Source organism: Andrographis paniculata, unplaced genomic scaffold (assembly GCF_009805555.1).
Source record: "Andrographis paniculata isolate CXL003 unplaced genomic scaffold, ASM980555v1 Contig57END, whole genome shotgun sequence".
Lineage (NCBI taxonomy): Eukaryota > Viridiplantae > Streptophyta > Magnoliopsida > Lamiales > Acanthaceae > Andrographis > Andrographis paniculata.
Window position 1 is genome coordinate 1,463,755 of NW_026137592.1, and position 26,741 is coordinate 1,490,495.

At 33.5% G+C, this 26,741-nt stretch overlaps 6 protein-coding genes across 8 annotated transcripts; 2 read left to right on the forward strand and 4 right to left on the reverse strand.

Moving 5' to 3' along the window:
• The first annotated feature begins 813 nt into the window (after positions 1 to 813).
• LOC127257327 (CO(2)-response secreted protease) lies at positions 814 to 4,041 on the forward strand. The gene is made up of 9 exons (XM_051283702.1): positions 814 to 1,016; positions 1,129 to 1,388; positions 1,489 to 1,600; positions 1,705 to 2,218; positions 2,308 to 2,414; positions 2,513 to 2,752; positions 2,896 to 3,010; positions 3,117 to 3,327; positions 3,401 to 4,041. Exons 1-9 carry the CDS (start codon positions 841 to 843, stop codon positions 3,955 to 3,957), a joined length of 2,292 nt encoding a protein of 763 aa, XP_051139659.1. The 5' UTR covers positions 814 to 840; the 3' UTR covers positions 3,958 to 4,041.
• Positions 4,042 to 7,040: 2,999 nt separating this feature from the next.
• Positions 7,041 to 10,261, forward strand: LOC127257214 (CO(2)-response secreted protease-like). The gene is made up of 9 exons (XM_051283595.1): positions 7,041 to 7,291; positions 7,386 to 7,651; positions 7,751 to 7,862; positions 7,946 to 8,441; positions 8,524 to 8,530; positions 8,586 to 8,964; positions 9,066 to 9,180; positions 9,282 to 9,492; positions 9,579 to 10,261. The coding sequence occupies exons 1-9, from the start codon at positions 7,119 to 7,121 to the stop codon at positions 10,130 to 10,132; spliced, it is 2,313 nt and encodes a 770-aa protein (XP_051139552.1). The 5' UTR covers positions 7,041 to 7,118; the 3' UTR covers positions 10,133 to 10,261.
• Positions 10,262 to 10,703: 442 nt separating this feature from the next.
• Positions 10,704 to 11,681, reverse strand: LOC127257331 (SKP1-like protein 1A). Its single transcript, XM_051283708.1, has 2 exons — positions 11,343 to 11,681; positions 10,704 to 11,101 (listed from the first exon to the last, which is right to left on the reverse strand). Exons 1-2 carry the CDS (start codon positions 11,679 to 11,681, stop codon positions 10,928 to 10,930), a joined length of 513 nt encoding a protein of 170 aa, XP_051139665.1. The 3' UTR covers positions 10,704 to 10,927.
• Positions 11,447 to 17,876, reverse strand: LOC127257328 (cell number regulator 13-like). Of its 2 annotated transcripts, none has more exons than XM_051283704.1 (9): positions 17,761 to 17,876; positions 17,037 to 17,114; positions 16,380 to 16,815; positions 13,322 to 13,677; positions 13,120 to 13,238; positions 12,971 to 13,042; positions 12,768 to 12,874; positions 12,194 to 12,278; positions 11,447 to 12,103 (listed from the first exon to the last, which is right to left on the reverse strand). In XM_051283704.1, exons 2-9 carry the CDS (start codon positions 17,042 to 17,044, stop codon positions 12,054 to 12,056), a joined length of 1,233 nt encoding a protein of 410 aa, XP_051139661.1. In that variant the 5' UTR covers positions 17,045 to 17,114; positions 17,761 to 17,876; the 3' UTR covers positions 11,447 to 12,053. The 2 variants fall into 2 exon arrangements, with proteins under 2 accessions (XP_051139661.1, XP_051139660.1); XM_051283703.1 differs by having other exon boundaries at positions 16,380 to 16,851.
• LOC127257329 (uncharacterized) lies at positions 17,532 to 20,204 on the reverse strand. Of its 2 annotated transcripts, none has more exons than XM_051283706.1 (3): positions 20,039 to 20,204; positions 18,736 to 19,191; positions 17,532 to 18,596 (listed from the first exon to the last, which is right to left on the reverse strand). In XM_051283706.1, exons 1-3 carry the CDS (start codon positions 20,147 to 20,149, stop codon positions 17,904 to 17,906), a joined length of 1,260 nt encoding a protein of 419 aa, XP_051139663.1. In that variant the 5' UTR covers positions 20,150 to 20,204; the 3' UTR covers positions 17,532 to 17,903. The 2 variants fall into 2 exon arrangements, with proteins under 2 accessions (XP_051139663.1, XP_051139664.1); XM_051283707.1 differs by having other exon boundaries at positions 18,736 to 19,247; positions 20,039 to 20,175.
• A 2,811-nt stretch (positions 20,205 to 23,015) lies between these two features.
• Positions 23,016 to 26,326, reverse strand: LOC127257101 (GDSL esterase/lipase EXL3-like). Its single transcript, XM_051283410.1, has 5 exons — positions 25,929 to 26,326; positions 25,649 to 25,779; positions 24,999 to 25,232; positions 23,395 to 23,650; positions 23,016 to 23,288 (listed from the first exon to the last, which is right to left on the reverse strand). The coding sequence occupies exons 1-5, from the start codon at positions 26,239 to 26,241 to the stop codon at positions 23,089 to 23,091; spliced, it is 1,134 nt and encodes a 377-aa protein (XP_051139367.1). The 5' UTR covers positions 26,242 to 26,326; the 3' UTR covers positions 23,016 to 23,088.
• Positions 26,327 to 26,741: the final 415 nt, after the last annotated feature.

Below are 26,741 nucleotides of genomic sequence, written 5' to 3' on the forward strand. Positions count from 1 at the left end.
TGAAATGGCCTTCCAAATGCCACTAACTAAACTGATGGCTGAAATTCCATTGTATCAGCACTATAGCATTATATGTCTACCTGAGTGTTCATTTCTTTAAAGTGTGGTTGTAAAATTTACCACTTTGGAGTAACACAATAGGAACTAGGAGGATGTTTATATTGGCTTATGCACAAATAGCAACCTAAGAAATAAGCATGTAGGCACACACAATCGGCGTAAATAATTACGTTTAAGCACAGGACATACCGGGAGGTTTAGGCGCCAGAAAAGAGTGTGATCATCTTTTCAAGAACTCTTGACTAAAAGGCGCGCCTCTTTATATCGTGCTACTGTTATGGTCAAAAGGGTTTGTCTGTGTGTCCCCTCCACCTCTCCAAAGAACACACTGAAAAAACAGAAGATTGAAATAGAGAAAAGCATAGTAAATGTAGCCGTTAGTAACAGAATGCTTCCTATCTCAATACACCAAGTTCAGTATTGTTGTTTAAAATCTTCTGCACTTTGTATTTAATCATATTTTCTCTGCACAAAGAGGACGATGAAATACACTTAAAAAAATGCCATACCAATCTCCACTCTTCCCACCAACATCACTCCCATTAGTCCTAACCATTTCTGTGTCGATCATCAATCGCACTTTGCCTGGTTAAGGAAGCACCAAATTGATCACGGCCAGAAAAAAATTAATAATTATGAACAAAGTGGGAGCATGTGCAAATCCATTAGCATAAGATTAGATCAAATTTACCTTTTCTGACCAGCCTGCAAACACTATATATGGATCTTCCATCAAGCCTGTTGAAATGAACATTCAGCACATTTCATTTTGAGGGTATAATGAGAAGTCTTTACCTGTATTTCAGCCTCAGTCTCTTCCTTGTCTTAGTTCTGCAAGAAGCCTATGTAGCTCAGTCAGAGAAAGATGGAGTTTACATAGTGTACATGGGAGCCTCACATTCAGCCGATGGATCCCCAAGGCATGATCACTCCCAACTCCTCTCATTGATGAAAAGGTCCTATACTGTTCATTATCAAATACTTAATCAATTCTTTAAATTTGTGGGCTCTTGGGAGCTGATAAAGTTCTAAGAAGTAAAAACATAATAAAAATATTCTGACCTTTAGGAAGAAGAACCCTGTCAAACATAGCTACAGCAATGGCTTCTCCGGGTTTGCAGTACGCCTATCAGGGGAAGAAGCAAAATCGATAGCTCAAAGACCTGGAGTAGTGTCTGTGTTTCCTGATCCAGTTTTAAAACTTCACACTACTCATTCCTGGGAGTTCTTGAAGTATCAAACCTCTGTGAAGATTGATTCCTCTCCAGCTTATCCTTCAGGCTCTTCTTCAGGTGGAGCAGACACCATCATCGGCGTGTTAGACACAGGTGAAAGTATTCCATCCTGTTACACCACATGGATGTTAACTTTTCATTAGTCCTTCACTGGCATTGCTCAAGATTGTAACTTTGAAGACCTCTGTTTCAGGAATCTGGCCTGAATCTGAGAGTTTCGATGACAAGGATGTAAGCGAAATCCCAACAAATTGGAAAGGAAAATGCATGGAAGGAAAAAATTTCACTACCAAAAACTGCAACAAGTATACTATACAATTAACAATTATAGATCATATACCTGACCCTTTCTTCCTTGGCTTCAGTAATCATGAACTGTTTATAACTTGTGCCAATCAAATTCCTGTAGGAAAATAATCGGAGCAAGATACTACGACGATCCGGATTCAGGGCCATTTGTAATGGGCACTCCCAGAGACGAAATTGGCCATGGCACACATGTTGCTTCAACTGCAGCAGGGGGGCTTGTTTCTAAGGCATCATTTTATGGCCTAGCTGAAGGGACTGCGGTAGGGGGCTCAACTGGGTCCCGAATTGCCATGTATCGTGTTTGTCAGGACACAGGTTGCCTCGGGTCAGCTATTCTTAAAGCATTCGATGATGCAATTGGGGATGGCGTTAATGTTCTGTCACTTTCCTTGGGTTCAAGTCCAGGAGAGCCAAATTTCATCACTGATCCAATAGCTATTGGAGCTTTTCATGCAATGGAGAAGGGCATTATTGTGGCATGCTCTGCAGGGAACAGTGGCCCTTTTCCATCATCTGTTGTAAATGTTGCTCCTTGGATCCTAACAGTTGCTGCCACCACAATTGATCGTGATCTTGAGGCCAAAATCATGTTAGGAGGAAACAAGACGATTAAGGTAATTAATGAATTTGACAACATTATCTATGCATCAAGATTCAAGAATCTAAACCAGACTAACCTTTTTATTATATTATGAGCTACCAGGGAGGAGGCATAAATTTTTCAGGGCTAAACAAATCTCCCAATTACCCCCTTATAGCAGGAAGCTCAGCGAAGTCCAACACCAGTGACATTGATGCATCCGATGCACGGTACAGTATACTGAGAAAATGCCTAAACTGTCTTAGTAATGGTTATATCAAGGTAACATAGGATTCGTGATGCTGTAATGACAAAAATACTTTTTCAGAAACTGTGTCCCAGGTTCATTGGATGATAGTAAGGTAAAAGGAAAAATTGTCCTGTGTGAAAACAATGATGGATATTCGGAAAAAGAGAAATACAGCACTCTGAAGAACCAAGGCGCAGTTGGGATTATAGTGATTGACAACAACTTGAGGCAGGTGCCATCAAAATATGGAACTTCTCCAATCGCCATAGTGACTGAAGATGACAGAGATAGCATACTTTCTTATATTAACTCAAGCAGGTAAATCATTAGCCTCACTAAGTAAGACATAGCGCTACTCAAATCGATTATCTAATTTAAAGTAAAAACTCCGAAGTGTATTACTGAATCTAATGTATATAAAACAGTAATGACTAACTGCATACTTTTTCACATTGCAAAAGTGATCCACTGGCCACAATTCTACCAACAGCAGTGGTATTAAATTACAAGCCAGCTCCTGTTGTTGGCTATTTTTCTTCGAGAGGTCCTGTTCCCGGAATCAAAAACCTTATTAAGGTGAGGATTTTAGTCTTAAATTCTTTCTTATAAACAAGAGGCCAAGTGACTGCCGAGAATCTTTAACAGAAAAAGACTAAACACCATACCTCATTTGTTTCTGTAGCCTGATATTACAGCACCAGGTGTGGCCATACTTGCAGCATGGCCCGCAAACGACAATGATGAGGCTCTCCCTGGGAAGGAACCACCACAATATAACATTCTGTCAGGCACTTCCATGTCTTGCCCACATGTTTCAGGCCTAGCTGCAGCAATCAAGTCTCAGCATCCTACTTGGAGTCCCTCGGCTATCAGATCAGCCATCATGACAACAGGTAGGTTAAAAATAAAAATAACATAAGATAATAAAAAACTCATTAACATCGTCTGCGTTTTACTCACTTGCAGCAATCCAGACAAACAACTTACATGCCCCAATCACAACAAACATGGGATCAATAGCAACCCCTTATGATGTAGGTGCAGGCGAAATAAGTGTATCGGGCCCATTGGAGCCGGGGCTCGTGTATGAGACTGAAGTCATTGACTACCTTCAATTTCTATGCAACAGTGGTTACGACACAGCTAAGATAAAGAACATTTCACAAACAATTCCAAGTAACTTTGCATGCCCCACTAACCCAAATTCTGATTCAATCTCCAACATGAACTACCCTTCCATAGCCATTTCCAACCTAAAGCAAAATGAGATCAAGACGGTTAACAGAACAGTGACTAATGTTGGTGAGCAAGATTCAACCTACACTGCTATCGTGGAGGCTCCAGCTAATGTGCACGTAGAAGTGGTGCCTAGTAAACTACAATTCTCAAACGGATTTAATAAGCTAACATTTCAAGTGACTTTTAAACTTACTGCTGCACCTCAGGAGTCCGTGTTTGGTTCAATTACATGGTCTGCAACCAAATACAAAGTTCGGAGTCCATTTGTTGTAGTCAATGGTTAAACTAGAAAAGCTGATGGTAGAAGTACTGGATTGCCGATATAGCATTCATTAACATAAATGCCTTGAAATAACAATTGCTTGTCATATCTGGTGAATGACTTGAGTTAGACATTGCCAAATCTCAAATTTTCAGTGCACTTCTTTCCTGTTCAGTCTTTCCTTTCTAATAACTAGTGCTGCCTTTGTTTCTAGCATCTTAATTCTTAACAGCATCCATATATAAAATGGAAAAGTAATGATGAAGATTGTAGCTTTGCTTAAGTTTAACTATCAACAAATGTCAAAGCACATTCAAAATCTAGTATTTCTATTTCAACAAACACTTGCGTAACTGTAATTGATGACCTAATAGTTATTAAATCATAATGATGTGTTTAACTTTGTTCTTCTCCTACGATCCTACATCCACTCTAAAGTTAGCCCATCACCCTATAACAGTAAAAGGTCACGATATAATAGTATACATATATATGAAAACAATAAAGTAAAATACTTCCTCCGTCCAGCTACAAAGTATATATATTTCAATTTTGGAACGTCCAATTACAAAGTAATCATTTCATTAAATACCCCATTTTTTTCACAATACCCTTACTTTACATCACATCATTACTTTTATACCAAAAAGTAAGGGCAAAAATGTCATTACACTACTTTTACCTACCCACTATAATTAAAATACTATTATTTCTTAAACTCCGCGCCAAAAGTAAATGTATACTTATTGTGTGGATGGAGGGAGTATATGTTGAAAGAAATTATCATTCATATTATTTAACAGAGAACAAGCACTATTTGCAAGCTCAAAACTTTGCAAATTATATTTTGGTGAATCACATGCTATTAGAAAATTAAACTTCTATGGCTAAAAGAAAATAAAACATAGCTTTGAAGCGTCATATGAAAGGCACCGTCACTGAATTTATTTTGGGTGATCAGATAATAATATTTGATTCCATTTGCATGATTAAACCAATTTATATATCAAAAGCCTGCTATTTTGTAATACATATTCAACTCCATCCCTCATGCATACATAACGCAATTAGCCATGGTCATCGTTCTGTTTGACTTGGGAAGAAATTTAAACCAAACTACCATAAAACAAATGAAGATAGTAAACAATAGAAGCACTGCTCCTGATTCAAGTTCAAAGATAACAAATGGAAACAGAGCCAGAAACACAATTCAATAAAGAACAGTTGATATTTACAACTACAATATAATATATACACACATATTTTAACTATTCTACATATTATTTGCATTACATATGTGTAATATATTTGTGCTAATTCGATACATTTGTTACAAATAATTTAGGCTTTGTTTATGTTTTCAAATCAAATCTGGTAATATTCATCATCAATATCTATTTAAAAAAAATAAATTACATAAAATACTTATTTTTTATTTAAAACATTATATCAAATTCAAAAGCTTATTTTCTATACAATACATCACATTAAAAATGCCAATTTTTTGCTGAACTTTTTAATATTCCCAAAACTTTCTAAAACTCCAAAATATATCTAAACGCAACTTTAGTACTTATTAATTATTTATTTTTGAGTTAAATGAATTTAATACTTTATTTTTCTTATTTTTTGTATTATAGTAATTAAAGATTTTATTCAGTTTTGATTCCACAAATGTATAGAAAGGAGGGAACCATGGCCATGTCTAATTCTAGTATTGTTTCTATATTGTAGGCTGGCATTTTAAGAAATTTCCTACTCAGGTTTTGCCAAAATGAAATCAAGATAGGACAGTCTAGCATGCAGAAAAGGAAATTCTTCAATTATTGTTGTAAGTCGTTTTCTTTCTACTCTTTTGAAAATTACTTAAGGCATTGAAATTCTTCCTGCTTCCATAGGTCCCTTATATGGATAATGGGAAAAGCTACTGACAGTACAATAGAAACACTATACCAGGACAGTAAGAATCACAGTAACATCCTAAGAAAATGGATATCACACTACAATTAGCCTCAGCGGTTCAAGAGTTCACATCTCAATGTTTCCATTATAGTGCAAGAGAATCAATTATCAAAACCTCCAACAATAATGTTCGAACCATTGCCTACATTTTGATAACAATGAAGTGAAATAGGATTGGAAATTCTTGGCAATCTACAGTGAATACACCTGAATTAATGAAATTCAAAACTAATAATATGGTCCCCCTTCAGTTTCCTATCAGGTGAGCTGATCTCCAATAAATTCAAATCCCACTAAGTAGTAGGGCAACCGACTTTTGTCCATATCACATTTTAATAACAAACAGCCACTTCGTATATATGTCTCACGTATCTGAACCAGTGTTCTCTTTACCAACAAAAGTCGCAAGCAGCAGTGAGGTGATTTCATTCAGTTCAAGTATTTTGCAGCAATATTAATAAATTGAATAGAGGTGCACATTTCTAGTAACTCATCTCATGCCACGTAACATTTTGATCATCCAACATATCACTAAAGATGCCATCTATTTGATGTAGCATATTTATTCCAGTGTACATTTATTTGAAGAAGCATACTTATGCGTGAAGAGCGACACTAAACTAATTTGGACCCATACATTAATTATTTGAGCCCCCTTCATACACATAGTAAACAAAAAGATTGTAGATATGAGTATGCATATGCATATATGTAGTACGTACCATGAAGTTGAACATTCTCCAGTGGACAAAAGAGTGCGATCTCTGATCGTTCAACTGTTATGGTTTAAAAGATGTTTGTGTCTGTGTTCCCTTGATGGCTTGGGTTCCAAAGAAGACTGAAAAAGCACAAATGAATCACATAGTTCAGTAACTTAGCCTTATAGCAAGAACGTTTCTCATTTGAATGCATGTAAAAGTGCGGGCACTCACTATATGCATATTTTCAAGCACAAACAATATGTAAAACACTCAACATACACTACCAGTCTCTACTCCTTAAAATCAGCGTAGAAAGCTATAATCATGTCCAGTCAGATCCTATGCAATTACAAGTGCAATATACACTGTTAAAGAGAAAACTATAAATGAAGTGAGGAAAAAGTGTTAATCAATTAGCTAATTTGATCATACTTACCATTTATAACAAGCGCTCCACACTATATATAGACATTCCTTTCCTAGCTGGAGTGATCATCCAAAAAATTCATTTGAGGAAATCATGAGAAGTCTTTACTTTTATTTCAGCCTCAGTCTCCTCTTATTCCTGCAACAATGCCATGCTTCCCAGTCAGAGAAACATGGAGCTTACATAGTGTACATGGGATCCTCACTTTCTGCTGATGGATCCCCAAGAAACGATTACATCCAACTCCTGAGCTCCTTGACGAATAGGTATTTTGCTATTCATTAATATCCTTTACCACTTGGAAAAGAAAATGGGAGCTCAATAGTTCAAGAAGTTTAATAAAATTTTTGTGACTTTCAGGAAGAACAACCCTGTCATACACACCTACAGTAGTGGTTTCTCTGGGTTTGCAGCTCATTTATCAGATGAAGAAGCAAAGTCGATAGAGCAAATGCCTGGAGTTGTGTCTGTATTTCCAGATCCAGTTTTACAGCTTCACACAACTCATTCTTGGAAATTTTTGAAGCACCAAGCTTCTTCGTTGATTGATTCCATTCCAGCTTATCCTTCAGGCTCAGGCGCTTCTTCAAATGAAACCGACACCATCATTGGTTTCTTGGACTCAGGTGCTACTATTCCATCTTGTTACCCTCCAAGATGTTTCATTGTTCGCTAATTTTCTCACCACCATTTCTGATGTTAACTTCATCACACCAATATTTCAGGAATTTGGCCTGAATCTATGAGTTTCGATGACAAAGATGTAGGCGAAATCCCACGAAGGTGGAAAGGAAAATGCATGGCAGGCATAAACTTCACAGCCAGCAACTGCAACAAGTATCGATTCTATACCTGATTGATTCTTCCCTATCTCAGAGATTCTCAAATGTTTGTAACTTGCACTGATTAAAATGTTGCAGGAAATTGATTGGCGCTAGATATTACAAATATATGAAGAGCACGCCTAGAGACGCAGATGGCCATGGCTCACATGTGGCCTCCACAGCAGCTGGAAGTCCAGTTCCTGGGGCATCATACTATGGCCTTGCTAAAGGGACTGCGATAGGGGGCTCAACTAGCTCAAGAATTGCCTCATACAAAGTTTGTGGAGTTTTTGGTTGCGCAGGGTCAGATATTCTCAAAGGATTTGATGATGCAATTGGTGATGGTGTTGATGTTCTATCATTGTCCTTGGGTTCAGATCCAAGAAAGGAGGATTTGATCAAAGATCCTCTAGCTATCGGATCATTTCATGCAATGGAGAAGGGCATTATTGTGGTATGTTCTGCAGGAAATGACGGTCCTTCAGCATCATCTGTTGTAAACACTGCTCCTTGGATATTAACAGTCGCTGCCACCACCATTGATCGTGATTTTGAAGCCCAGATCCTGTTAGGAGGAAACAAAACCATTAAGGTAATCAATGAGCATGATTAACATTGTCTACGCATCAACAATCAAGACTAAACTAATGTTAGTGTTGTGTATGGAATCTCAGGGAGGAGGCATAACCTTTCCTAAGATCAGTAAGTCCCCCATTTATCCTCTAATACTTGGAAGCTCAGCAAAGTCCAACTCCAGCGATGACAATGTTGCGAGGTACAGTGCTGATAAAAAAACCTCTCAGTGTTCCTCTATGTTCGTATCATGCTAACATTGTACCTCACAATAAATGCCTTCTCAGACGCTGCGTCCCAGGATATTTGGACAAGGACAAGGTGAAGGGAAAAATTGTCCTATGTGAAAACAATCCACAAGAAGAAGGATCACTCTATAATCTGTTGATGAAGAGAATTTCCCTGATGAGCCAAGGCGCACTTGGGGTGATAATAGTTGACAATATCCTGAGGCAGATACCACAAAATTGTCTAAGTGATCCAATTTCAATTGTGACTGAAGAAGATAAAGTTACCATACTATCTTATATCAACTCGAGCAGGTAAATCATTGGCCCGGTCTGCCAAAGAAAAGCACAACAATATAATATATTACCAAACCCATCATAATGCTGACTAACTACACCTTTTCACATTGCAAAAGAAATCCAGTGGCAACAATTCTACAAACTGTTGTGACTCTAAATTACAAGCCAGCTCCAGTCATTGCCGGCTTTTCTTCAACCGGCCCTGTACCCGGCAACAAAAATCTTATCAAGGTAGAGCTTTTTGTCTCAATACACATTTAATACTGTTAAGATATTTAAGAAGTAGACACACATATTTCCAAGACTAACATCATACCTTGATGGTTCTGTAGCCGGACATTGCAGCACCAGGTGTAGCCATTCTTGCAGCATGGACCGCAGATGACGAGCAAGAGACTCTCCCTGGAAGGAAACCGCCAGTCTATGTCTTAGAGTCAGGCACATCCATGTCTTGCCCTCATGTTTCAGGGCTGGCTGCATCAGTCAAGTCTCAGCATCCCACTTGGAGTCCCTCAGCTATCAGATCAGCTATCATGACAACAGGTTAATTTGCTTTTTCGACAAAATTAACATAGATGATAGAGCCATATCCTTCAATGCTAAAATATCTGAATTTCACTTGCTTGCAGCAATACAAACAGACAACTTACAAACCCCAATCAAAACAATGAAGGGATCAATTGCCACCCCTTATGAAATTGGTGCCGGGGTTATAACTATATCGCGTCCACTGCAGCCAGGCCTCATCTATGAGACTGGAATCATTGACTACCTACAATTTCTATGCAACAATGGTTACAATGCAGATAAGATTAAGAAAATTTCGCACGTTGTCCCCAGTAACTTCACGTGCTCCAGTAACTCAAGTGATTCAATCTCCAACATGAACTACCCTTCAATAGCCATATCCAACTTAAAACAAAATGACATCAAGACTGTGGTCAGAACTGTAGCTAATGTCGGCGAGGAAGATTCAAAGTACACAGCAGTTGTGGAGGCTCCTTGTAATGTGCATGTTGAAGTGGTTCCGAGTAAATTGGAGTTCTCAAAGGGCATTAAGAAGTTAAGCTATCAAGTGAAGTTTAAACTCACTGCAGCTTCCAAGAAAGACATTTTTGGCTCAATTACATGGAGTAACACCAAATACAAAGTTCGGAGCCCATTTGTTGTAGCCAAAGCTTGAACACAAATAGCTGATGATAGAGGTAACCAAAAGGACAACAGCTCATTCAACAAAGGGAAATGCCATGAAATAACAACTGCTAATCAAACCAGTTGTATCTATGTAATGTAATGATAGTAAGATTTCAAACTTCTGGGGCTACTTTTTTCTCATATATATTTCATATTCTAAACTAATCTTTTTTACCATTGTCTGCTAGCATCATAACAGCACCCAAAATGTATATATCAAAACATTTTTCTAAAATTACCACGATCATCAAAGTAATGAATTTCTTTCTGAAATAAACCTCACTTAGAAAGAGTTAACTTTCCAGGTCTCTGAGGTTTATTCCTAGCAAATGGATCCTGAAATACACCAGCAAATTATAAGGCAAAGCAAAGAGTGGAAATCCCAGGTCTTTTGAAGTTTACCCATAGCAAATTGATCCTGAAACACTCGTAAGCAAATTATAATGCAAACCTTCAATGCCCAGATAATCAAAACCCTGTATTATCACAAATGGTATAATGCAGTGTCATTCAAGATGGGAAGGAATCTTCTGGCAAATATAAACAAGAGAAGACCAAAATAAAAACAGGGCATACACAGCACATAAATTTAATAGGGAAATGTGAAGTCATTCACATGTTCACAATACAAAACAAGTAAACGAAAGAGGGTCTTGCACAGAACACAAAGTCTAAGAGTAATAATAATAATAGCAACACAGTAAGAGGAAGAGTTGAAGAGATTTATCTATTTGCTGCCAGTAAAGGCTTATTGACAGCTAGAGATAATTCATTGGAAATTTTGCTACTCAAAGGCCCACTGATTCTCCCTCCGAACTTCCTCCTCCTCTTCAGGCGTAAAGTCATTCTTGATATTGAAGGTCTTCCTAATCTCCTCTGGAGTCTTCCCCTTGATCATATCAGCAACGGTCTGGCAAGTCAGATCCAGAAGAGACTTGATATTCAGGTAGTTGGCAGCCTGCAATATACAGAAAATGAAATATCAAACATTACAATCAAAATCTAGTTAAATTAATCACGAGATCCATAAACAGTGGGCAAAAACTCAAAAATCGGAGCGAATTTAACAGGAACCCTAACAGTCGGCAACGATATTGAAAACCCTAACTCCAAAATTGAACCTAAATTTAGGTCTACAAACGGCGTCAATCCCAACTACAAAGCGAAACAATCAAAACACCGAGCAAGCAATCGCATACCAAAATAAGATCGAAGAGCGTGGCCTGGTCGACTTTGACGAAATCCGAGTCGAAAGCCTTGAGGTCGTCATCGGCGGAGGTTGCCGACGCGACCTTGTCATCAACCTTGGCGGCAGAGGCGGCGGCGGCGGCGGCATCGACGTGGCGCTTGCAGTACTCGATGACCTTGGAGAGGATTTTCCCGGTGACGTTGGGGAGAGGAATAACGTTATCGGCGCAATCATCCTCGATCATGTGCTTGATCGTCTGCGACTCGAGGGCCACCGCCTCCTCCACCTCGAAAACCTCCCCATCGGAGCTGCGCAGCGTTATCTTCTTGCTTCCGGCGCTCGACGACATCGTTTTGAACCTAAGTGTTGTAGCCGACGTTACCAAGATTGGATCAGCTTTATTGTTTCTCCAAATGCTAGCGCCACGCCCCTTCCACTTCCGCCACACCCTCAAAAAAGACAATTTTACCCTTCTACCTTCCATATTACCAAAACTGCCCTTACCCCTTGGCTTCCCCTTCCAATTTATTTCATTTTTCCCAAAATACAATGTGCAATAATAATATCATTACATTTCTAACAACAACAACAATAATAATAAAGTAAAAATATTAATGATTTTTTCTCCAAATATTAATCATTTTTTAACAACAACAAATTGTCTTCCAGTGTCTCTTCTTGTCTAAAGCTTCTTCTTTCATGGCTTCTCAAGAATCACTCACTAATCCATTTCTTGGTACGCAGGAGGGCTTGTCCTGACCTTTTGTGAGCCTGCACGTACAAATTATGCAGCCTACAATCATATCTACACGGCAAAAACACGACAGGATTCGAACAAGCAGACAATATAGTGGTAATTACCGCGTATCTCGACTTCCCTCCATTCCTGGATGAGTGCGCAGCAGCAACACATTACATGCGATAAAAAATCATCGAGCCAGCCGCCCTGCAAGATATCGAAAATCCACTTGAATCTCATGTTGCAAAACTCATGAATACAATATTTTTCTAGTAAATGAACCTTCCTTTTATGTTATATTTTAATCTTATAACTAGAGTATGTCATAAATTAATGCCGTAAGTGAAAAATTTCACATCCCGCTGCTGAAGATGTGTTCACAGGAGGACACGTGTCAGTTCGGCCACACCTATATTTTTATTTTTTAAAAAAATATTTATTTATTTTTAAAGAAACTAAATAAATAAATTAAAATTTTTTTAAAAAAATTCCACGTGTCTGCCCTGTGTAGCTTACATGGCAGACACGTGTCCTCCAGAGACCATACGAGTGCCACGTAGGCATCTTCAGTGTCGGAAGACGAAAATTATGGAACTTAAGTTACAATTACGGGACTAAAATAATAAATTGTGTAATTATGAGATTAAAAAAATCAGTTTACCTAATATTCAAATTTTTACTATTTTCAAAATTTACCTGGATGTTGAGAGTTCGTCGGAGTTTTCTTCGAATACAGCAGGTGTAGCAACAGCACGACAATATCAGAGAATACGCCATTATATCATTACACGCCTGCGCCGAAGCTGTGACAGTAATGAACCTTCACATCACGACATACACAAAATAATATTTATTGTAAATTTATCGAACACGCATATTTATGCGTATGTACTACAGACATATATGCTTCCCGGTAGCCACGGTTGCTATCTTCGAAAATGTATCACAAGGACAAAAGATCGTCTTTGCACCTGCCATTGTCGATATATAAAAACACCGCCAATTCCTATTAAGATTCAAATTAAATGCATATATAATAGATACATACACAAGAGGGGTTCAGAGCAACAGCCGAGCAAATCCGCATGCCATTCATCTCGCCATGATCGATCCCAATTTTCTTCCATATTATGACCTGAGTACGTTGTAATTTCTCTGTTTGCATAACTATAGAAAGGAAAAAATATAAGTCTAAATCCGCACGGACCTCATAGAAGGTAAGATCAATTATATACATTTACTAGACGAACCTGGAGCTTGTTGAAGTATCAATTTTTCTAGCAGTTTCCTCACCAGAAAAATGCTTTGTTTCCGGATTTGGTGGCGAATCTTTCTCCGGGATGGAAGCGTTCTCAGTAACTTCCATAAGACGCTCGATTACTTTGCATTGATCCACGTCCATGTTTGATTGTGATCGTTGCAGCTCCACTTGAAGCTTGTCGCGCTCTTTCTTTAGTGCCTCGTTGAATGGTAAATTTGGGTATGAGCATGAAAGACTTTTCTTTAAGATTATGGTGTCATTTTCAGAAAGTGCAACTTGCATTTTTCGATCTTCTTCGTCTAGTGTGTACTCTCGCTGATCCCGCTGAATTTCTTCTAACCTTCCCTAGATATTCACACAAGTTTTGAAACATATCGACAAGAGTCAGTCATCTTTGGCATAAAATTTAAGGCACTTACCCAAGCAAGTGGTTGAACTGTGTCGAGCAAATCAGTCACAAATAACATTAGCAGGCATACGTATAAGAGCACTTGTAGAGGCAAATATGCTATTTATTCTCGCAAAATATTTTTTTTAAGAAAAAACAATAAAACAAATATTTTAAAACACTTCACTTTTCAGTTCCCAATAAATAACAAAAAAAATCCAAAAATTTATAGACTCAAGTGTTTTTCCTCTTTACTTCATACAAAATTAGACACTGAATCGGAATCGGAATCAGAACAAGTGTGACAATGTTTGCAAATGAAGTTATAATGGTGTTTAGACAAAGATAAATTAATAAAATTATCAGAGCTTATTTTTCTCCGGGTACATTCAACTGGAATGTACCCGAGGTCTTCCAAATTTGATTTTTTTTTTTTTTTTTTAATGAAAACTAAAAAATTGCTTTATTAATCATCAAAATAAAATGTCCATATATAAACTACATAAAACACTCGATTACTCAATTCTAAATAATCTACTAAATTTGAATCTAAATTTATTAAATTTAAAAAAAAATATCTAAAATATCTCAACAAAAATATTCTAATAAACGGTATTAAAACCTTAAGGTGGCTGATAGTATGCAAAAATGGTATTCTTATTCCAAAGATTGGTATAAGTTCTCAATAGAAATGACCATTCCGGGAATCATCACTCCCATGAACAAAAAGTATGGTTATTTTATTTGTTATCACATAAAATATTTTTTGTATTTAGTTAAAAATGTTCTATAAGTTACTATCAATCTAAAAATAACATAAATTTTTATTTAATACAATCATGTGATCATTAAAACCATTCTATTTCTAATTTTATTTTATTCTAAGGTCATTTCATTTCCACATACACATGGATCGTCACATAATAGCCATGCCACAAATATTATATACAACCAATAGAAATGTATTGAGTAAATAAAAGTTTAACACTACTAGTAGTAATGGTTGATTTATTGAGGAAATAATGAATGGTCATTAAATCAAGATTTAATGAAATACAATAATTGTAATACTAAAGGATAATTTATAATCCCTCCTAGGATGACCTTAGATTAGAAACATAGGATTTTAATTAGTGTAATTTAAAAAGTTAATTATAATAGTTATAATATTATTTTAATATTTTTATATAAATGATATTGTTATTATTTTTTTAAATAAAAATTAAAAAAATTTAATATTGGTGATTAAATATTTTAAATACTACTCCCTCACTCCGGCTAAAGAGTTATAATTATTTTTTGCGCAAAAATTAAGAAACATTGTATATAATGATAGCTCGTGGTTTTTAAGGTTAAAAAGATAATTTGTCCTTTGACTTTATTTGTAATCAAATAGTATTTGTGTAAACAAGTATGATTGAAAAGTATTTGTAACGAATGCTGATATATGTAGTTATTAAAAAAAATATAACTCTTCTAGGAGGACATTCAAAATAGAAAGTATATCTAAATAAAATATATATAATATTAATATTATTTTATAAAGAATAAAATTTTATATAATACAAATAAATAAAAAGATGTATTTATTTATTTATAATACCATAAATTAATTTTATAAAAAATAAAATTTAAAATATTTGTCTATGGACAAAAAAGGATCCATGTGTAGGGATTTAATATTTAATTAAATTATTTTATATTTGTTAAATATGTTTAAAATTATTAAATTTATCAAAAAAAATTATCTTATCTCGGATGAACTAAAAAGAAAATTGGTCATTTGCGACTGAACAGAGAAAATTTCAATTTTTATTTTGAACTATGCATTTCCAAAAACAAAGACTTCCTCCATCGCCCAAAAATAGACTCGTTTACTTTTGTCACGGAATTAATTTGATGTGTAATTTGTCTTTTACATTAGAAAAAAATAAGAAAACTAAAAAAGTGATATTATCTCCATCCCAATCCAAATGGATTCTTTGAGTTTCGAGTAGATTGAGTAATATTTAATTTGTTAATAAAAATGTGTATAATAATTTAATATTTCTATCTTTTATACTTTATATATAAATTAATATTTGAGATTTTTATTTTTTTTTAGTGAAACAAATAAAAGAAAATACTTTAAATTGGGATTGAGATAATATTATTTTTTATTAAAAGAAAATATACTTTTGTTAGACAGAAAAGGAAAAGAAGAAAGTGAACCTTTTTTGTTTTATAATAGAGAAGTTTTTTTTTTCCACGCAAAATATCTACTTAAATATTACGAAAGATTAAAAAGAATATAAAAGTAAAAAGATAATTAGAAATATTTTCGAAAATTTAATTAAAAATTAAAAAAATTAGAGAAAGAGAAAGTAACAAAGGTACTAACATTAATTTATAATAAATGTTTAGAATGAAATAAATGGTGGAAAGAAGAATAAAGTTAAACGATGGGATAAATTTAGCAAAATAAATTAAAAAGTAAAATTAAAATTAGAATAAATTTGACAGATAGATGAACTATTTAAATAAAAAACTCAAATAATAGCAACCTCAATTGAATGAATGCAAACTACAAGAAAAAAGAAATAGACCCTAAATCATTAAGCAAAAGCAGAGCAATTATCTATCTCAAGAACGAAAAAAGAAATAGAAAAAGAAAGGTTACCTTGACCCTGGCATTATCCAGGAGCGTAATCAACGGAATAATCCTCAGATACCGATCGATCTCCTCCTGCGCCCGCCTAAACTGGTACACAATGTTCCACCCCATCGCCATCAGGTACAAATAGCTCCGTTCCTGGCAACTGTTCACCAGCACATAAGCCCTCCTCAAAGCTTCCTCCAGCTGCTCCAATGGCTCCCTACTCTCCGGATACTTCTTCAGCTCCGATATCCTCAGCTGCTCCAGCAAATTCCCAATCAGCTTCACGTGCTGCGCGAACTGCCGGCAGTTCTTCTTGTGCATCCTCGCCGTGTTCGCCGCCTTCACAATCAACCCAATCAGCGCCACCGCGTTCAGCCCCGACAGTTGCAGAACATTAGCTATCTCCCCGAAATGCTCCCACGACGCCATTGCTGAAAACCTCCAAAACCCTAATTCCCTAAATAGAGAGAGAGAGAAAAGGGGATTGGGTTTTCTTCACGGGTTGTGAAGAATTAGAGCAGTTAGTGGAAAAAGGCAAAAGGGGCATAGCTTTCAGAAATTTGGCATTTAGGAGAAAGTGCACATCAAGAAGAACTGTTAAATGTAAGTTATAGAAGAATCATCATAATAACTGAAATGATAGCAGAGAAAGTGGGGATTAATTTAAGGGGACCTCACCTCTTCATGGGCCTTTGTCTAGCTTAGCTGTTGCCATGTGGCCACCATGGAATTGGATACATGTGCTACCCCCTGTCTCTGTGTATACATTGTATTTTTGTATACAAGAAAATACCTAAGGGAACAACTCGACATTCCACTGGCATGGAGATTATAATACTCTATTGTATTTCATACCATCCCTTTGTCAGTACATGTTAAATAATCAAAACTTGTGTATATAAAAAACTATAAGATCACTGATAATCTTTATACAAAAGTCTTAAGTGATGCTTTTCAATAATATTCTATAAACATCTACAAGCACTGAATACAGAGTAGAGGAAAGGTCAATTGGGATAGGTGTAGTGGGGTTTAGGCCTTTTGTTTCTTGCCCTGTTTTGAAAACGATAAATGGGCAATATTGTATGACCTAATTTCACGGTCCTAACTCTATAATTCCTAATCTACATAATCTACATTCTACAGATAGCCCGTGCTTAGGAAAGTCATCCCTATCCCTCAATCCTCCAAAATTAATAGGATCATTCTGATTGAAAATCAATAATAATAATAACTTTATATAACCTGTTGAACATTTCGTGGATAAAATAAATAAATCGAATAGCATAGATACAATTAACTATAGAAATGGCTAAGCTACGAGCCCTTGCTTTTGAAAAACTTCTGCTCTCAATTCAAACACAAAAATTAAGGCAAGAGGCACAAGAATTATATTACTAACCCCATGTAGAGTTTCCTCTGACTGATTTTCGGCAATAATTCGTGCAGATGTGCTGCCGAAGAACCATGAAATGCAGAACCACTTCCTTTTGATGCATAATAAAATGAACTTTTTAGAGAAGGGAGGATATTGCGGCCATTCAATCATAAGGACCAACTCGAACGGAGCATGATGGCTGGAAATTGGATTGCTCCATCCTTGACATACACTATAGCTGGCTGAAACTTAAATCTGGTGCCAAAGTTCAAGTTCAAAAATGTTTCGAACTGAAAGTGTTCCAAGCTTTTTGGGCCTTGAAGTGAGCCTCCCACCGTCAAGCCCCATCCAAACTCATCTTCAGGAGTGTCCCGCATAGTAACTGCCCATTGAGAATATCCGGGGTTTGAATTCTTCATCTCTATCCACCCTCCTAGCCTTGTGCTCTCATCAAGATCTGAGTCGATCATCAAAGCAACTGATCCGTCAATCATGAATCTTCCACTACTTCTTGGGCTTTCTTCCTCATCAGTTGTAGCTGAGAACCTACTGTGTTTCAATATGCTGACCGGGAAAGTAAAGGGTCCAAGATTGAAGGTTTGACTAACTAGCAGGGAATCTCTGCGCATGCCCAAGAGAGACAGTTTTGTGTTTCTGGAGAGTTGTAAGACAACTTGTCCAAAAGTGGTGGAGAATCGTGTAGCTTCAGGAGAATGGAACTGAGCCAATCCTAGACTAGAAACAAACTGAGCCAAAGTGGCAACCATGTTCAATTTTCTAACCATTACGCCAATGCCACTGCCAATGTTCTGATTCAGAAGGGGAGGTCCGAATTCGGAGTATTCAGTAAGGGCATCATGCTGCAAAATAACTAGAACTATGTAAATAAGCTATTATATTTCATCATGCAAGCCAGAACTTTACAAAGATGACGCAAAGAATTGCAAAAGCTTAGGCATCGAATTTAAAGAAGCAAAACAATTCACCAAGCCAAACTACCTGATGAGAATTTGTTGCAACTGCAACGTCTTTGCATCTTGCACCCATTGGACTTGCAACTGCAGAGAGAAAATTGCTGATGTGTGCTGTGTACATAAGTTTAGCCAGCGAAAGTGGGCCACCGAACATGCCACCCTTATCTTTGTCACCGGCTACAAACTCTGCTGCCAGTGTATCTCTATCTCGAAGGTGTGTTTCAAATACAAGTCTGGTATCAATACCGGTTCTGATTCCTGATCTCTGAAATGCTTCAAATTTCTGCTCATCAACACCATCCATAAAGAGCAATGCCCCTAGAAAATCCACCTTCCCCTTTACATGAGTGCTCGCTTCCTGAAATGGACTTCCTTTGGAAAACTTGTAGAAGCTCAGCAGTCTTTCTAGCTTGTCCTGCCTGTCCCTGATTCTCATGATATCCGAAAATGCTTCCCGTTGCAGCCTCTTCAATATTTCTATCTGTAGATCAGATCATTTGAACAGTTATAAAGCCCTGCCACATAGCTTGTTTCTTCCTACGAAGCAACAAATTCATCAAACCAAAATCGCCCACCAGCCTCAGAATAATTTTAATGCTCATTAAGCAGACGTATATACCAATTCTTTAGTAGTGCATAAACCACTTGTATGAAGGAATAATTTTTTTATCGAAATGGATGAATTAGTGAAATGAATCTGAAGATACACATAACAAAAAAAGCAATAATTTCTCACATTATTGTACTATTATTTCATTAATACTATTCCAGACTAAAATATACCAAATCAATGTTGAATAACAAACAAATCAGTATTTCGGATCCTAGATTATACCAAACATTCAAATTAAAAATGAAAGTGAAAATCATTACTATATTTCCCTTCCCTGTACCCAGCCAACCGAGCACATTAACAATGAACTTGACAGTGAAATAATCAAATTACCCAAACATCCAGATACACTTCCAAGTCCTATCAAATTCAACTACAACTTCTTTCCATATTGGAACCAAAAATATTAAATAAATAAGATACGAAAATTCACAAATATCAACCTCCTAGTAAAATTTACAAAAGCCACCTCTGATCTCTATATGGCCTGTCGCCATTGTGAGGAATTTAACTTGAACTGATATCGAAGCAATCAACACTTATTCACCATACTAATCGTACGACACAATCCGATCATATCACACGCTGCTACGCAACCAGAAGAAGAACAAAATAAAGCTAATTCAGCAAGTAATTCGGTACTTCACTCGCAACTATCATCTCATCGCAGCAAAACTAAAAATAAACTAAATAAATAAATTAGAAGCATGATTACCGGGCTACGGGGGCTCGAATTGTGGCGGGAATTAAAGAGTCCATGAGCGAAGTGCTGCGCAGATTTCGTTAATCCATTCACCATGTCGACCACTGCAGCCAGAGGATCCATTTCCAGATTTCAAAACCCTCGCCAAATTCTCACGTACGAAAACACATTGGCATTGCCCCGCATAGTTGAGAGCCAAGCTCAATGATTCAATTATTTTTGGGCTGGGCCACGTGATAAATAATAATACTATTGGGCTCATTTCATGAAGAACGGCCCATTTATTTCAAATCATTTAAAATTTTATTACAATCTTCTTCTGTCTTAGCTTTAGAATTATCTTCAACGTTTTACGATTTTATCATCTCTAGTAATATATACAGTTACTACAAGTGTATTATCTTTCGAAGAACTTATTACCTTTAATAAAAAAATAAATAAAAAAAACATTAATTATTTATTTAATTAATTATTACTGAAAATTTAAATTATCGATAACTTATCTATATAAATACAAAATTTATTTCAATCATATTATATATATTCAATTTCATTTTTTTTTAAAATAAATTATATTCAATTTCTTTTTAACTAATTTTTTAAGAAAATTATCGGAAACAATTTATTTTTGAACAATACATTAATTCAAATTTTTAAATGTTACTGATATTACAAATTCAAATACTTTTAACATTCTAAAATAATAAGTACGATTATATAATGTTATCACTATTATATATAAATTAATATTTTGAAATTAAAATATAACATTATATAACATTGCTAGTATTTTTATAGATTCGTTATGATTAAATGTTAATTAGTTGACGTTGTCGAAATTAATAATATAATAAATATGTACCAATTGTCATTGTGTTTGTTAATTATATTTTATTTGTGTTTTGTGTTAATAATTTAATATATATATATATTTTTAATTAGTTCATTTGTAATACTCTTTTGTCATTTTTCATTTTCGTTCGTCCTAAAACAAAGTTATCATTTTCTAATTTAGTAATCGTACTACCTACCTAACATAATAAATACATTTCAAACTTACACTATATTACACAAATGTCATTACTTTTATATTAAACAATACGGACATTTTTGTCCTTATAACTACAACTCATTATAATACTAATATTAAAAATTCTTTGTAAAAAAAAGTAAATGACAATCTTACAACGGGACGAAGGAAGTATATATATATATATAGTATAGACGAATAAAATGTAATACTCCCTCCGTCCCAAACACCCTGCAATATTTCCTTTTTGTATGTCCCAAACATCATGCAACATTTCTAAAATAAGAAATAATTAATTATACTAATATCTACCCCACATTTTATCCTCTCATATCATCCAAATATAATAATAAAATATATATTTCTCTCTTCATCACATCACATAATTTCTAAATTATCCTATTTAATACTACATACCTAAAAATCTGTGCCAAAAATAAATACTGCACCTTGTTTGGGACTGAGGGAGTACTATTTAATTTTTTATATGTTATATTTATATATATTTTATGTTACACCGTATCCACTGCTAGTTTGAATATATAGAATGAAAATTTGTTCGTATATTACTTATACCTAACTATTTATGAGCAACTAACCTTTTGTTACGTTAGCTCTCGTTATAAATGCTAACCAATCCGTCTTGCACAATAAATGATATATTCACGCACAATCAAGTGTTTGTTGACTTTATATTTTTTAATATATATATATATATATATAATTTTTTTATATTAAGTAGGATAAATTATTTTGATAATATAAAAAAAATAAAAAAAAATATTATATACTTAATTCATTAATGAAACGTTTGGTAACAAATTAAATGCTAGTATTATTTTTTTAATGATTCAATTTTCTAAGTAATGTATATAGTCAACTTTAGGGGTTTTGCCATATGAATAATGTACATATATAGACTTGTATGTATGTTTTTTTTTTTTTTTAAAAAAAAAAAAGGTTTTACTATTAACTTATCACTTTCTTTTTAAAAATAATATATTTAATATTTTTATTTAAAAATCAAGCACAAAATAATACCCTCACCTTACAAACCTTTTGTATTTAGTATTAAAAATATTTATATAATATATTAAAAGTTAATTATATAATACTTTATTGTATTACGTAAAATTCTTTTGGTAAATTAAAGTATGCACAAAACATTATATTCTTCCAAAGTAGATATTTGATTGTAAACGGTATCGAAATATATAAATTTTATACAAATAAAAAAAAAATATTAAATAATGTTTTTTAAATAAATAAATAAATTATCAACTATCCATTTAATAGGTTTTTTTAGGCAAGTTGTTACCTAATTTTTACAACAAATATATATATATATATATATAAATGAATGATTGATTAATTATTTATTATGTTTTTACTCAAATAAAATTATTTAAAATATTTAACCATTTTTATTCATATCAACTTTGGATGAAGATAAAATTATGTGCATCTTTTCTAAAATACAAAAGAATATTACGTTATATTGAAACACATTGAGTGCATTGTTTAGTGATTATTGTTTTAATTGTCTTTACCTTGAGGTATGTGACATTATTAAAGTATTATAGAGAAAAATAATTTTTTAATTTTTATTATTTTTATTGTTATATGTATATGTTGTATATTACATAACATGTTTTTATTTATTTTTTTGATAATATTGTATCTTTAAAAGACCAAGCTAAGTTAACATAAAATATAAATTAAAAAAAAAATAAATTAACAAACCAAGTAGACCTTTATGAATAATTCATGCAAAGATTAAAAAATTATACTATCTAAATAGACTCCAAACCGTGACCGTGAGCTTATGGGTTCAAACCCCTCAGTTCGTCAAGTGTGACTTGCATGTCGAGTCTGGTTTGCAAGGTATTAGGTTCGATCGAAAGTTTACCCAGTGCACTTTCGGATAGCGACTGCGAATTCCCACATTATAAATAATAATAATAATAATATTATTATTATTTTGTATCGAATGAATCTTTTGCTTTAGCATGCACATTTGAAATTAAATAAATTAACAGGCTGATCGTGCGGACAAAAAATTATCGATACATCTAGTAAGTAGCGTACGGACAAGAATCCTATAAGCTTTCTCAGTTGGGTGAAAGCTATCCCAAAAGACATGATCCAACACGTTCGAGCACGCGTACTTGCATATCAATGTCACCTCTATTGTCCCTGTCCCGCAACATCCTTTGTCCGAAATTGTAAATCCTAAATAAAAATTACAAAAAATAAAAATAATATTAATAAATTTATTATTATTATTATTATTATTATTATTATTATTATTATTATTTAATTTAAGTAAATTGAGTACCGTATTTTTTAGGATTGTTAATGATGTCGAGAGGAAGGTTGTATATATCAATGTAGACGAATCGAGCATCGGGGAATTCGGCATTCATCGAGCCCAACTTAACGGCTAACTTTTGGTTGAACAATTGCGCGGCTTCATTGAACTCGTCTACGCATTTTCTCTCGGGTCCTCCGCGTAGTGTTCTTTGCGACGGCAAACATCCCTCCGGTGGCAAACTAAAAACACCGATTCGCCGTGCCCCGACTTCGTAGAGTTCCTAATTTTTAATATAATTGAAAATTAAACATAGCTCAATAAATTATTTAATTTATCAAAATTTCTATAAAAAAAAAATAGTACCATTTGGTTCCAAAGTCTCATTTATCTTTTGCGTCATTGTATTTAACATTAAAAATATTCTTATATTTGTATAATTTTTTGTACAAATGTCATTGTAATAGTATTATAAGACACTAGTAGAAGTATTTTTGTCATTTTTCTTTAATTTGTATTACGTTTTGATATAATAATTAATATTCAAATATCAACATCGAAAAAATAAATGAAACCTTAGAGCTAGACGAAAGTAATATTACAATTAGTACTATTTTTTTTTATCATATAAATATGTATTTGTTTTAAATTCAATTAAAAAATTATACACACAAATAAAAGTAATAAATTTATTTCAAAATTTAATATTTTCTTCAATAAATGACATTAATCCATTGACATAGACTTTGACTCATTGGAAATGATGTCAATTAAGAGGAAGAAAATTCTATTTTACAAATGTAAAAATTATTATTTTGTGGTTTATGTATTAGCAAAATAATGAATTATAGATTGCTTGAGGCCATAAACAAAATACAAATATATAATTGGAAGGCAAAATGAATTTGTTAAAGTTGAAATGAAATATTTCGAACATAAACAACAACAACAACAACAATAATAATAATAATAATAATAATAATAATAATAATAATAATAATTTCTTTTTATACATATAATTATATATATTTTACTGTTTTTTTTTTAAATATATTGATGTTAATGTTTTGATTGAGATGAATGAGATGTATATCTGTTTTTCATTCAATTATTTTCATCGAATTTATTATATTTATTATTTTAAAAGTATGACACGAGTGTGTTTGTTTATTTGATATGAATAGAGATATTCTTATCTTATTTTGAATATAAAATTAATTTTAATATAATATAAATATTAATAATATATATCTAATTTGATAGTTTTTATTTATTTATTATTATTATTGTTAAATAATAATAAAACCTATTGAAATTTTACAAGTAAATATATTTTAATAATCCAAAAATATTTAATATGTTCACTTCCATATATATTATTAACTATATGGATAAATAATTATTTGAGATAATATTTTCATAAAAAATTAAAATATAGATGTATTATTTTTAAGAAAATATATATCGAGTATTATTTTATTTATTATAAAAACAAAAACATATTTATATATTTTTCACCACCATTGTATAAATGACTTTTAGATAGATAATTTTGAAAAAAAATATTAAATATTTTATTTTGTGTTTTTAAAAAATATTACAATAAAATGGTGACAAAATTTTCTAAATACCTGGGCAAACTTTGAAGCATAGCCGATTAGCAGGTCGGTGTAGGAAGAAATATCATAGTGAGCTTTACGAAAAGGTGTAAGAAAATAGGTATTTGTAATATCGTTGCTTCCGACAACTACGGCAACTATACTGTCGCTCACTATCTTCGTCGCCCTTTCTTCTCCGGCAATCACTTTAATCTTCGAAATGTATTCTTTGAACAATTTTAATTGATCATCTAATGACAAGATTGTCTGCATCATCAAAATTAAATTAAATTAAATTAAATTAAATTAGCATTTTACAAAATAATAACACAAACTGTCACACACACACATATATATATATATAGATTATTATATGCTATAAATGTAAAATCCAATTATTTATAACATACTTAATTTATTTATAAAAATGAGTATATTTTTATACTATATATTTTATAATAAAATTAATGCAAACTATAGTATTTTAATATATAACAAAAGGAGTGGTTTAGTATTTGCCGTATATATACACACATCAATAATAGAAAGAGAATTATGAAATAAATAAATAGTAAAAAGTTAAATATTTGATTTAATATTATTTCAAAAGATTTGCTATTAATAAATAGCCATAAAATATCAAAATATCTATATACAAAAAGAGTCTAAATTAAATTAAATACCGATAATTCTGAGGTTAAAGGATCGTATCCAGCAGCTCCAGACGCAAAATTCACACCGGTTAAAAGATCTTCACTCGTCAAGGATGGGTCGAGGTACGGAGGAAGAAGAGGCTTAATGCCTAATTCTTCGACTAAAAAGCAAATTCAAAGACAATCATATTTCATATATATATATATATATATTTATCGGTCGGAGATTTACTCAATTCGTATTTTCGGATAGCGACTGCGGATTTTCACGTAATAAAAAAAATAAATATATATATATATATATATATACCTAAAAGGTCGGCGGGAACTTTCCCGTTAGAAAATCTCCCGGTGGGCATCCCTCCGATGAAGTCCTGGCCGTAAGGTGGGAAATTGCACTTGGCAATGGTGGCGATGTAATTGTTATTACCGGTGTCGACAATGGAATCTCCGAACACAAATGCCGCCGGAATCGACATGTTCGGCGGCAGCCGTATGACGGCGGCGGCGGCGCTCGAAATTATGGCGATGATGGTGAACCTCAACCATGGTGAAAAATAACAACAAAATCTTCTAGAAGGACATGACCCCTGTAAGAAACACATAATTATTTCGACATACATTATTACTATCAAGATGATGATCTATTACAAATTTGTATGTATTTATATATATATGTTTTTATTTTATTTAATTTTAATTTTTTTTTTTTGTTGGGGTTTGTAGGACTTTTAATTTATTACTCACAGCTGCCCTAATGGGTATTTATGGAGCTGGCCATGCCTACAATTTATGGCAACCATATGGAATAATTGAGGCATCTATTTGTATGTATGTAAATATATTAGTTCTGTCTTTTTTTCTTTTTTCTTTTTTTCTTTTTTTTAAATTGTGATTTTTCAAAAGTAATAATAAAATACAAAATAATTTATACAAAAATTAAAAAGTTATTAAAAAAAAAAGTAAAAAAGTCAAATCTTCAACCTAAAATAATATACTCCCTCCGCCCCATTTACTATCTTCATCTTTTAATCTTATTTTAATTTTTTAATTTATAAATTTTTACATTTTAATTAGATTAATTAGTTATCTTAATATTTTTATTATACTATAATTATATACA